Here is a 12,846-nt window from a genome sequence, read left to right as displayed (position 1 = left end):
CAGACAAACTTGCTGGGTTTTTGTTGTCATTATTGCTGTTTTACTGGTTCTGGGGCTTAAACTCTGGGCCTGGGCACTGTTCCTGAGCCTCTTTGTGCTCAAGGCTAGTGCTCTAGCACTTGCACCACAGCTCTACTTCTTGATTTTGTGGTAGTTTATTGAAGAAAAGAGTCTTATGAATTTTCTTGCCCGGGCTGGCTCTGAATCATGATCCTCAGATTTCAGCTTTGCTGAAATTTCAGAATTGCTGAGTTGATAGGCATGAGCCCCTGGTTCCAGCCTAGGTGCTCCAACTGGAACCCCTCTTATTTCCTTTATGACCTGCCTCAGTGTGTCTTAGCTCTCCAACAAAGGCTTCATGTGCAGATACTAGACTTCCTCTCCTTTTATGTGTGTTTATGTGCATTTGATGTGGAATTAGAACTATGTCTTTAGCCAGACATTTTACATCTTAAAAGAATGCAAAGATCAAAGTGGACACATTCTCCACTTTTTTAGTAAAGAGGTAATAACTGGCAATACTCTCGGCTTTTTCCCTAAAGAAATAACTGTTGTGTTGGGAGATGAATCCCCTCTGAACAACTAATGAACTGTTTCACAAGGTGAACACCAGGAAATGGGAACTTGGTGAGGGAGATTGAGGAGAGTACGTAAGTAGAGGGGAGAAGGGGGAAAATGCAGTCATTATCATTAATGCACATTATAAAAATTGACCTGTGTAACTTGAGAGTAGCGATAGGAAGGGGAAGAATGACGAGGATGACATTTCTCAAGATGTATGGTATTCACAACCTGGTCTATGGAGTTATATTTTTTTGTACAACTACTTAATAATTTTAAAATGCATGTACACATTCAAAAGAGAAATGCCCATTGTTAGTATTTAAAGACACATTGTCTCTCCAAAAATTCATGCATGTGCACACATGTGCCCAGATACACACACACACACACACACACACACACACACACACACACACATCATGCTTTTACTGAAAGTGTGATCATGGGGCCCGGAGTGTGGCCTAGTGGTAGAGTACTCACCTCATCAAGCCCTGGGATTGATTCCTCGGTACCATATACACAGAAAAAGCCGGAAGTAGTTCTGTGGCACATGTGGTAGAGTGCTACTTGCCTTGAGAAAGCTCAATGTCCAGACCCTGAGTACAAACCCAGGACTGCCAAAATAAGTTAAATAAATAAAAATGTGATTATATCGTAATTGCAGAAGTAATCTGTATTTTATTTTTTAATGTACAGGTAATATACAGAGGGGTTATAGTTAGATAAGTCACATATTGAGTAAATTTCTTTCAATGTGACACACCCTCCCTCATTTTCTTCCCATTTTTACCTCTTTTCCCCATTCCCCTCAAGTTGTATATTTTATTTCCAATATAGTGTCCAGAGAGTATCACTGCTGAACAAGTTCATCCTTTTCCCTACTGTTTCTGTGCCTCCCTTTCCCCTCTTCAAGTCAGATGAAGTAAGACAAAAGGTATAGAAATCAAATACAGCCACAACAGGGAAAAAAGTAGGAAAATAGATGCAAAAAAAAATTAAAAAAACTCCTTATTTCCATTTCTCAGAGATCATTTCAATAAATATCATTTTACATTATCATTTTACGTGATCATTTGCACATAGCTTTTGAGCCCTTGTGATCCTCTCCTAAGAATATCACCCTCTGTACTCACTGTGTCAATACTTTATAAACAAAATCTTTAACATGGAACCAAGGAAAAATTCCATTCAGTAAGTGTCTTTACTGACTGTTTTAAATTTCTACACTGATTGTTCTATTTAACTAATCCCTTTCTGACTTTGAGATTGTTTGCAACTTTTCACTACTGTATGATGTGCTCATTGAAGGTAGATGGGCTGAGAGATTTGGAGAGAGTGTAACAGTTACAATCAGCGTTGGGGACAGATGGAACATACACTGGCCGGGAAAACATTCTTCACACTTCATTTTATGAATATAATCCCTCACAGATTTTGAAAAACCTTATAATATTTATACTTTTAAAATCAGTATGCATAATTGCTCATAAATTTAAAGATGTGGAAATCCTATTATGTCTGGAAAGAAATATGCACATGTTAAAATTAAGCCACGGCATTTTTTCCCAAATGGTTCAGATGGAATATAAATGCAGTGGTTTGATATTTTCTTTAAGTGAAACTGCAGCTCCACTTTCATCGTGTGTGTGTGTGTGTGTGTGTCTGTGATTAATTGAAGATAAGAGTCCACAGGCTTTGCTGCCCAGACTGGCTTCACACTGTGATGCTCAGATTTCAGCCTCCTCAGTAGCTAGGATTATAGGCATGCATACCAGCTCCAAGTTCTTTAATCTATTATTTTAAACCATTAACTTTTTCCTTTTATTGATCAAAATACTCCATAGGCCCTTGCACTTCTTGAATGTAATCTCTTATTTGTTAAAAACAAATGGCTAAGCTTCATTAATTCATGATGCTTTTCTTTCTTTCTTTTAAAGATAGTGTTTTTAGAAGAAGCATCTCAACAAGAAAAACTGGCCCAAGAATGGTGCTTCAAGCCATGTGAAATAAGAGAACTGAGTCACCAGTAAGTCACTACATACTTGTGCATTTTTCTCAGTGCCATTAACAGGCTCAAAAGACTGGAAACCTTCTTTGAGAGAGATAGGAAGAAGCTTTTTAGGCCTGTTAATTAGCTTTTTCACGGGGGAGGGAAAAGGAAGGGCAGTAGAGAAGAGGCATCTCAAATAAACTTTGAGAAGTGAAGGCTGCTGTCAGTTTTTCTTTTTTTCTGAAGCAAATAATTTGCTGTGTCTTTTCTATCTAGTGTTAGGACTGAAAAATGGAAAAGGTAATCAAGACTGTGTTCCCATTATACTTTCTTCCCCACGTAGATAGATACATAAGCCTGACAGTGGAAGATAGTGAAATGAGATTGATGACACTAAGTGGGAGAGGATGAAGGAATGACAGATGATAAACTACTGGGATGCAGAATCTGAGAAATGATTACCCTGGTAGTATAGTTTGGGAAGTACTCTGTCCAGAGGTCTTTCTGCAGACCAACTTGCAATTGAGTTGTGATTTTTCTTTAAAATATATATATATATAATTGTACAAAATGTGTTTTCTCTAGTAGACTCTATCTTTCAAGTCTGGTTGCTTTGTTGAATACACATGAGAACACTTATTTTCATCTGAAGTGTTTTTATATTGCTACAGGCAAACCATCCTTCTACACTCAGTTAAAGTGAAGCTGCTGTCATTCTAAAAGTACTTGACCTTAGGAGAAAACAGCCAAAGGAGCACTGAACTAGCATTAAAGCCTTTAGTCTGAATCCTCACACTATAACTTTGCATCAGCTAAGTATAAAGCATTGTAAAATGGTATCAGCTGAAAAGCTCATCTGTGAAGAGTCCAGAGAGATGATGGCTCTTATATGAAGCTCAGGTCTCCCGTCTTCCTTCCTCTCTCCCCGATGTCCCTCAGTGGATTGGAAGTGTCAGCAACACTGCCTGCTGAACTTTTGGAGTTTATACTGAGTACCATAAACATTTAGTCATCTGACACGCCTATATGATGAAAGCTGAGCAGAAGCCTTGGAAGTGAGTAAAATGGAGGTTGAGAGGAAATGAGAAGATAGGAAATGGGCTGAACAAAGACCCAGGGGCAAACATTTCTATGGTCTATAAATGTTTTGGTTCATGTTTATGAGTCAAAAATGCATATTCTGAGGATGACATGGAGATGTGAGAAGAAATTAAATTTTAATGAAGACATAATTAGAATTTTGAAGAAAAATTGTGTTTCTAACACAAAGTAATGCTATCTAATATGAATCACGTGCAGTTTAGTTTCTTGTAAGTGAAGACTCAGATACCATAAGGTAATGTCTCTGATAATCTCGCTCAATATCTACAGATATTTCTCACCAGATGGAGGTAGAGGATGGTAGTAGGTAAACTGCTGGGTAATGAGAGCCTTGTGGACTGATTGTAGAGCTTCTATTGGTGTAATCTACTTGTTAAATGATGGATGGGTAGTTGGATGTTTGATGCAACTGTGCCTTATGGGTAGAGTTTGTGCTTAGTATTTGTGAGGCTGTGGACTTAATCCCTAGCACTGAACAAATTAAAACTAAAAACAAGTCAAAGATAGGTAGGTGTTGTATGAAGTGTACATAGGACTATGTGTTGTTTTATTTTTGACTTCTGACAAACTGACCTCATTCTCCAAACTGCAGAAAGCAAATCCTCCGCCTGTGCTCTCAGTAATTAGTCTGTTTAGATTCACATGCTCAAAGCCTTTAACTCATTCTCCTTTGTTTTCTAGAGAACTTTTTTCCTTAGGAGCATCAATATGACTCAAGAAACAATGAAACAAGAAACAATAACTCTATTATCCCGTATATCTTGGCTAACTTATATGTGATCACTCACCGAAGTATTCATTATCCTTTATAATTTTTTCTTTTTATTGAGACAGGATCTTATTACATAGCCAGCTTTGAACTTAACTGTGAAACTCAGGTTGGCTTTGAACCCTGGTATTTTGGTTTTGGCTTTTGTTTTGTTTTGTTTCTTTTGAGTGATACTAGGATTTGAACTCAGGGCTCATGTTTGCAAGTTAGGTACTAAAGGCTGATCACTAGCTCATTCTCCTCTGATTTGTTTGCAGATGAGGGTCTCACTTTTTCCCTGGGCTGGCTTAGCCACTCATCCTCGTGCTGGCTGATTTCTGAGTAGCTATGACTATAGGCATGTGCCACCAGTGCCTGAATCTTTTAATTTTTACAAGAAAAATATATACACTGAAATATGCAAAGATCAAGTATACAACTAAATGTTTTGATTAATATAGACTCAGGTAATCAATATATTGATAAAGATTCAAAACACTCATACCGTAGCAAGTTCCTTTAGCTTCTAGTAGTTGCTCTGCAGCTTCTCACAGGCAGCAACTTATTTCTAACCTGTTTGTGAATATCAAACAAAGAGGATGCCTAATTAATGTGTGCTTTGGGTATCTGGATTCTTCCATTTACATCATATCTTGAGCTTCCTCCCCGCTGCTGTGTATAAGAGATATTACTGCTATTGTTGTTGTTATTGTTATTATTATTATTATCATTATTTTACTGCTGAATAGCATTCCATTGTACCAGTTTGTTAATCAATGCTTTATATGGTGGCTATTTATATCATTTCTAATTTGAGGCTAATATATGAATAAAGCTACTTCAAACATTTGCGACCAATCTGTTTTTGTAGGCTTCTGTGTTAGTTCACTTGGATAGATATTTAAGAGTATAATCAGGGGCCAGGGGTTTAGCCTAGTGGCAGAGTGCTTGCCTAGCATGCATGAAGACCAGGGTTCGATTCCTCGGTACCACATACATAGGGAAAAAAAGCCAGAAGTGGTGCTGTGGCTCCAGTGGTAGAACTCTAGCCTTGAGAAAGCCCAAGGACAGAGCTCGGCTGAGCCCAAAACCAGGACTGGCAAAAAAATAAATAAATAAAAAATAAAGAACAGTGTAATCAGCCACTCAGAGCCTTCATGTTTGATCAAATCCATCTTCTCTACTCTTTTCTTCTTTCTCCTTATTCCTCTATATCTTTTTGTCTGTCCCTGTTTCTGTCCGTGTCTGTCTGTCTGTCTGTCTGTCTGCCTTCTCTCTCTCTCTCTCTCTCTCTCACACACACACACACACACACACACACACACACACACACACACACACACACATTTAGATTACAGGGATTGAACCTAGGGTCTTGAGTATACTAGGCAAGTGTTCTGACACTGGTACCATACCCTCATTCTCTAGTTCTCCTTATAAAACAAGGCACTTATAGATACTCAGGGTTTGATTTGTCTTCTACTTGTCTGGAAACTATGCACACACTTGATTTGGAATATAAAATACTTTTTGGGGGTGCCATTTGAGTTTCAAATCCTTATGCAATTTAACAATTGCCAAGGGAGAAGACAATGTGAAGTCCATACTGTCTTTAAAATACATATATTTGGGATGAATTTAGATACATACTGGGCACTGGAAAAACAGGTGGCTCATGAGAATCATTTTTTTTTTGTACCTGCTTGTATTGGCCTGCCTTAGTTCTGGGTATAATATTTCTGAAAAAACTTTATTTTTTTTCCTTCTTAGTATAAGAAGTCAGGGGGCCAGGAGCATGGCCTAGTGGTAGAGTGCTTGTGCAATATGCAAGAAGCCCTGAGTTCAATTCCTTGGTACCACATATACAGAAAAGGCCAGAAGTGGCACTGTGGCTCAAGTGGTAGAGTATTAGTCTTGAGAAAGTTCAGTGCTCAGGCCCTGTCAGTTTTAGCCCCAGGATTGGCAAAAAAGAAAAGAATTAGTGGAAACATCAATACTAAGTGGTGTCTGAGGATGACAGCAAGCAGAAACCATCATAAGAAACTATGAATGCACACTTAACTCCAGCACTAGAGAGGAAGATACAGAAGGATCATGAGTTCAAAGATAGCCTGGGCTCTATAGAGTGACTCTATAAAAAGAAAAAGGAAAAGAAGGAAGAAAAAAAGAAGAGTGAAATGGAGGGATGGAGATGAGAAGTGGAAGGAAAGTTAGGAGGCCAAGAGGAAGGGAGGGAGGGCAGGAAAAGGGAGGGAGATGGATGGGTGCAAAGGGAGAGAGGAGAAAGAGAAAGGAGGATTGAGAGAGGAAGGAAAGGGGTTGAGGTAGGAAGGAAGAACTGAAGGAACAAAAAGAGGGAAGGGGAAAGATAAATGGGGGGAAGAGATGGAGGATGCATCCTTTCATATGAATGGTGATCATCTCACCTTCTTCACTCAGCCATTCACACAAACGACCCGAGTTTTATTTTCAGTCAGCCATAATAAACCATGAGCAGCTCACCCTGCATTGTTCCAGGAGTTTGGGGAACCTCCCTTCTTTTTGTCTTCTTGCAAGCAAAGTCATAGGATTAGGTCATAGTTTCCCATCTCTGCCAGCGCTGCCTGTTTCTACTGGTTTCTGTGTCTTTTCTTCCCTCACCATCCCTAATTAACCCCACACCCTGCTGTTGAAGCTTAGGCTCTGTAGCAGTCTTCCATTCATCTGTCCTGACCTCTTAATAATAGAGAAACCAACATTGTTCAGTTTTTATCAGTTCTAATCCTGTGCAGGTTCAACATTGCCAAGACAAATGTGATTTTAAAGATACAGAAGGGACAAAAGATGTCATTAAATGCTTTTCATCTCGTCTTAATTTCCAGTGAGTTCTTCATGCCTGGACTGGTTGACACACACATCCACGCTCCACAGTATTCCTTTGCTGGAAGTAATGTAGACCTGCCACTCTTGGAATGGCTGACCAACTACACATTTCCTATGGAACATAGGTTCCAAAGCATTGACCTTGCTGAAGAAGTCTACACCAGAGTTGTTGTAAGTAACCTATGTCTATTGTATTCTGCTCTTGTTTTGTTTGAACCTGGATATGGCTATGTAGCTCAGGCAGTCCTGGAACCAGTGTTCCTCTTATTTCTGCCTTCCTAGTGCTAAGATTAAAGTCATATGCTACCAAGCCCAGCAAAGTCTTCTCCTCTCCACTCCTCTCCCTTCCCTCTCTCTCCCCTTTCCTCTCTTTCTCCTACCCTTCTCCTTTTTACCAAGAATGGAAACCAAGGCTGCACATATGCTAAACACACACTCTACCCTTGAGCTAGTTCCTCAGTCCTTTGCTCAATCACCTGTATAATTTCTTGAATCAGATTGAAGGTAAGACTCTTATAGCCTATGGCAATTTCAAAACCAATTTTTGTACTGGTCCAGGGGCTTTGACTCTGGACCTGAGAATTGTCCTTCAGCATTTTTCCTCTATGAATTGAGCTACAACTCCATTTCTGGCTTTTGTGTGGTTCATTGGAGATAAGCGTGTCGCAGACTTTTTCTTCCTAGGCTGGCTTCAAACCATGATCCTCACATCTCTGCCTCCTGAGTGCTAGGATTATAGGTGCAAGATTTCACTATCAATCAATTTTGTGACCACTTCACTATAATAGTGGCAAAGAAATAATTTGAGTCTAAGTTCTTGTGGTGGTCTCTGTATCATTCACTTGGGGTTTGCATGATCACATCTGAGTGCATGTGTGAATTCCCTTCTTCCTGCCAATTCCTAACGTTGTTCTGAGAACCATATTGGGTAGCCGTATGACCTTTGGAAGGTTCTGTGACTCATTTTCTCCATCTTAGACAACAACAAATATAGACATAATACCCGTTTCGTATGATTGTTATAATTCTGTAAGTTAATATTTGAGAGGTTCTTAAAATAGTGCCAAGCAAATGATAAAGCTTCATATATGTGTTTTTTAATGCTCAGGAAAATTTCAAATTAAATTTTCAAATTCTCATTGGATGTATATTGCATTTTTTTTAGTAAGTTTGCATGGTTAGGGGCATATTTCAGGAACTGGTAGGGCTGTGACTTGAATATTAACACCACTAGAGGGAGATCTAGGGCTAGGTCTCTGAACAATGCTAGCTGTGCTGACTCACCACCCATCAAAGGCTCTAAAAAAGTCCTTTCTTATATGAACTTTTTCATGAAAATTATTTCCATTTATTCTATCCCAACCCTGCACTCAAACTCATAGAGCTTCAATTGCCTTTTTTTTTTTAGTGCCAACACAGGGCCTAACTTTTGTCCTTTAGCTTTTTCTGCTCAAGATTAGTGCTTTACCACTCAAGCCACTAGTCCACTTCTAGTTTTTGAGTGGTTCATTGGAAATGAGTCTCAGAGACTTTCCTGCTCAAGCTGGCTTTGAAGCATGATCCTCAAATCTCTGCCTCCTGGGGAGCTAGGATTGCAGGTATAAGCCACTGAGCAAGTGCCTTTTTTATAATATATATTTTATTGTAATTAATAGAAGGGTTACATTATATTCACCAGATAGAAGGTGCACTACTTAACAATCATTGCCACCCCTTCTCGTGCCTCTTTTTTCCAATCTGACTACTGCCTCAGGCCATTCAATATACTTGATCAGTCTCTACAGAGCTGAGTGTTTGTTGGACTCACTGCGAGTTTTCCTCTTGAGCTGTTTGGTGGTGATAGTCTTACAAGACTTCTACAGAGAATGATCTTGCCCACCAGTTTCCTGGTCATGAATCATTTCCACCAAGCAGAATGCTAACATTTGTCTTGCTTAATTCTAAATTCAGTGTAATTGTGGGTCTCACAAATTCACCATGCATCCACATGACAGCAGAAAAACAGAAGAATAAAAGCTTTGCATGAAGTTGCTGGGGCTTGATGTCAGTGAATTGTGCTAACCAAACCTCTCTTCTCGCCATTTATTTATACTTCGCATTGTTCTGAAAATGGGCTTGGTATAGCTTAAAATCACATCGTATACAACAAAAGAAAATGACTCATCTCATTGCAGCCAAGGAAGAAAGCCAAATGGAAAAAGGGGAACCAAGAAATCGTTGCACACCACAGGGGTTTGTGGTATCCACACTCCTGTGAAGAGTCCATCCTGAATCTGGCTTCATCCAGAGAGGCAAATCAGATATGAGGCTCACAGTGTGAATAAGATTGGCAAAGCCACATTTGTTGGGATGTAGCATGTCTATTCCTAATATTGAAATATAAGAAAATCCATTCCATTATTGTTCAGTGTGCATGGATGATATATCCACATAGCTGTAAGGATGCTATCATATCCAAAAATATTCAAATGGCTGGGCTCATTCACATGGGGGTCATGTCAGTCGTCCCAGAAATTGAGTGGCTGAGGCAGGAGGATCACAAATGTTTGAGGCCAGTCTGGATTACATAACAAAATCCCACCCAACCATATCAGACTAGAGAGACAGAATACCAAGAAATATGTGCATATATATGTGTATGTATACACACACACACATATATACATATATATACACACATGAGAGACTTAGGTATATGGTGTCACTGGATGCAAAATCAGTTTCACTCCTGACAAGCATCTGCTTGGATCTGAGTAAGCCCATCACTGGCTGGATGAGAGATGGTGTTGATGACACCTATGTAATAAAGCTGAAGTTTGTTCACTAGATCTCAACTGTAGGCTGACGGCTTCCTGTGGCAGTGTATAGGGATAAAAAGGAAGTATCCATGAGTAGAAGCAAGTGTTTTCTGTCCCAGAAAACAACCTTGATCCATAGATTACGCCAATAGTTATGTATAAATTAGCAAATATCTCCTAAGATTATTAACAAAAAAATGCCAGGAAACAAATCCTAGAATATTTCCTAGCCAGTGCAAATGGAATGACAGGTTGAAATTTCAAATCAGACTTGAAATGAATGAAGAAGACCAGAAAGTTCAAGTATTTTCCAAAATTATAAAGGATTGAAGAAAAAGGTCTTCCATGAATGTGTTAAGACAGAATATTGCAGATATTTTCCCAAGTAGTGGAATGAGTCCCTCATTTCTATGATGGAAGGAATCCAACTGTTTCTAAAAATGTATCAACTCATTAAAGTAATACTTGAATACTTTTCCATTTTAAGCTGCCATCCCTAAACTCTTTTTTCTTGTTTATAATTTTATTGTATATATAATTATTCCATACATTTCCATTCTCATATATTTTATGTATTTCCATTGCCATTCTGCCTTTCAGGAAGGTGCTTAAATTTTTGCTAACCTAACAAATATTTAGGTTTATAGTTTCAATTTTCAGTTTTATAGCATTCACAGAAGTCAGACTTATTATTTGACTTAGTAAGAGATTAATTTTTATGTTTATGTGGTACATTTTATAGAGTATGCATTTTCTCTGTTGCTATGACATTTTCTATATTTTTCTGATATTAAATGGTTGAAAGTATATATCATCCCTACTTCCTCTATATTCTTCTATATAACAAGCCAATAATCTTCATAATCTTCATGTACTCATTTTATCCTTTATATTTATTTCGTTTTTGTTTTGTTTGTGTTTGTTTTTGTTCCAGTACTGGAACTTGAACTCAGGGTCTTACACTCTCACCCAGCATTTTTACTAATAGTGGCACTCTACCTCTTGAGCCAGACCTTCAGTTCTAGCTACCCCCTTCCCCTGCCAAACACACACACACACACACACACACACACACACACACACACACACACACACAGGTTAATTGGACATGAGACTCACAAATTTGTCTTCCTGGGATTACTTCAAACTGTTATCCTCAGATCACATCCCCCTGAGCAGTTGGAATTAGAGGTGTGCCTCTTGGCATTAGTCTAGCTAGGTTAATTTTTCACCAAGTATTGGTTTGAGGATGGATATTTCATATAATCCAACTCTAGTTTGTTACTTACTTATTAAAAGGAGCTTTACATTTACTTTTGCGATTTGGATCCCTATTTCATTCATTGAGATATAGCTTCTGACTGGAATTTCAGATGAGGTGAGAGGTGAAGGCACCGCTTGGATCACAAAACTGGTTCCATTTTGTTCTTATACTAGAATCTGTCGCATAAGGAGAATTCTGTTTGGAATAATTTACCTGTCACCATTTACTGAGGTTATGACAACCTTGCCCTCATTCTTTCCTGGATAATTTGCTGTTGTTGGTGGTGGTTTTTTTTTGGGGGGGGTGGAGTAATGTATAGAAAGGTTACAGTTACATTTGCCAGGTAGTAGGTGCATTCCTTCTCACTCATTGATACCCTTTTTCACGTTTTGTCCCCATTTTCCACCCTTCGCCTCCTCCCAGTCATCTTAATTTGCTCTCCTGACATAGTTTCTCTTCAATTTCTTTTATGTGCCCACCTTATTGGGTGGGCTGATTGGCATACATATATGTCAATTTATTTGGTGAAATTCATCAAATTGTGCATATATTATATATTAATATGTCATAGTGTATTACATTATTTATAAAAATATACTATCATAGATTTATTAAAAGATTATAACACTGATTTTTTCTGGTAGGTAAACAGATAAATTATAATTTACTTTTTATTGTAATTAGTAGAGGGGTTACAGTTATATTTGCCAGATAGAAGGTGAATTACTTTACAAACATTGATACCCCTTCTCATCTTTTTGTTCCCATTTCCCTCCCCCTACCCTCTCCCCTCATCTTGTTTCCCCACTTCCCTATCCTATCTCAAATAAATGTATATACAATATACTAGATCACAGGTAAGATGCTACATCATATTTCAAATGTCAGTTTTTTCTTGTTGTTGTTGTTGGGTTTTTTTTTTTTTTGGTGGGTCATGGGGCTTAAACTTGGCCTGGGCACTGTCCCTGAGCTCTTCGGGCTATTGCCCTACCCTTGAGCCTGGACTTTGTCCTAGAGCTCTTCAGCTCAAGGCTACCGCCTTACCCTTGAGCCAAGCCCCACTTCCCATTTTCTAGAGGTTAATTGGAGATAAGAGTCTCAGGCCCCTCCAGGATATTGAAACAAAAGCCATATAATGAATAATTGTTGTCCTTAATGTACTATGTTGTCTCTCATCTCCTTTGCTATCCCTTGGTTATCTCATATTGGTATAGTATCTCACTTTGTTATCTGATATATTGAATTTATTTGTATTTGGATATTTGAAATTTGATAGGGAAGGGGGGAAAACTAAGACGGGAGGGGGGTGGGGGGGAGGGAAATGGGTACCAAGACATGTGAAAGGGTATCAATGTATGCGAATTAATGCACCTTCTATCTGGCAAATATCATGTAACCCTTTTACTAATTACAATAAAAAAAATTAAAAAAAAAAGAAAGGGTAGTAATGTTGTGAAGTAATGCACATTCTATCTGGAGAATAAAATGTAATCCTCCTGTTAATTACAATAAATATATA

The 12,846-nt window shown here is 38.4% G+C and overlaps 1 protein-coding gene across 1 annotated transcript in view; it reads left to right on the top strand.

Annotated features, from left to right (window-relative positions):
• Gda (guanine deaminase) overlaps nt 1-12,846 on the top strand; it is a 74,622-nt gene that overhangs the window by 27,752 nt on the left and 34,024 nt on the right. Inside the window, exons 2-3 of the mRNA XM_090329641.1 lie at nt 2,502-2,590; nt 7,265-7,436. Coding sequence (XP_090185767.1) covers nt 2,502-2,590; nt 7,265-7,436 — 261 coding nt within the window. The remainder of the gene's footprint in view (nt 1-2,501; nt 2,591-7,264; nt 7,437-12,846) is intronic.

Source organism: Megascapheus bottae, chromosome 3 (genome assembly GCF_031878675.1).
Source record: "Megascapheus bottae isolate mThoBot1 chromosome 3, mThoBot2.hap1, whole genome shotgun sequence".
Classification (NCBI taxonomy): domain Eukaryota; kingdom Metazoa; phylum Chordata; class Mammalia; order Rodentia; family Geomyidae; genus Megascapheus; species Megascapheus bottae.
The sequence above is the reverse complement of the archived record's forward strand: the minus strand, read 5'-3'. Positions and strand labels throughout refer to the sequence as shown.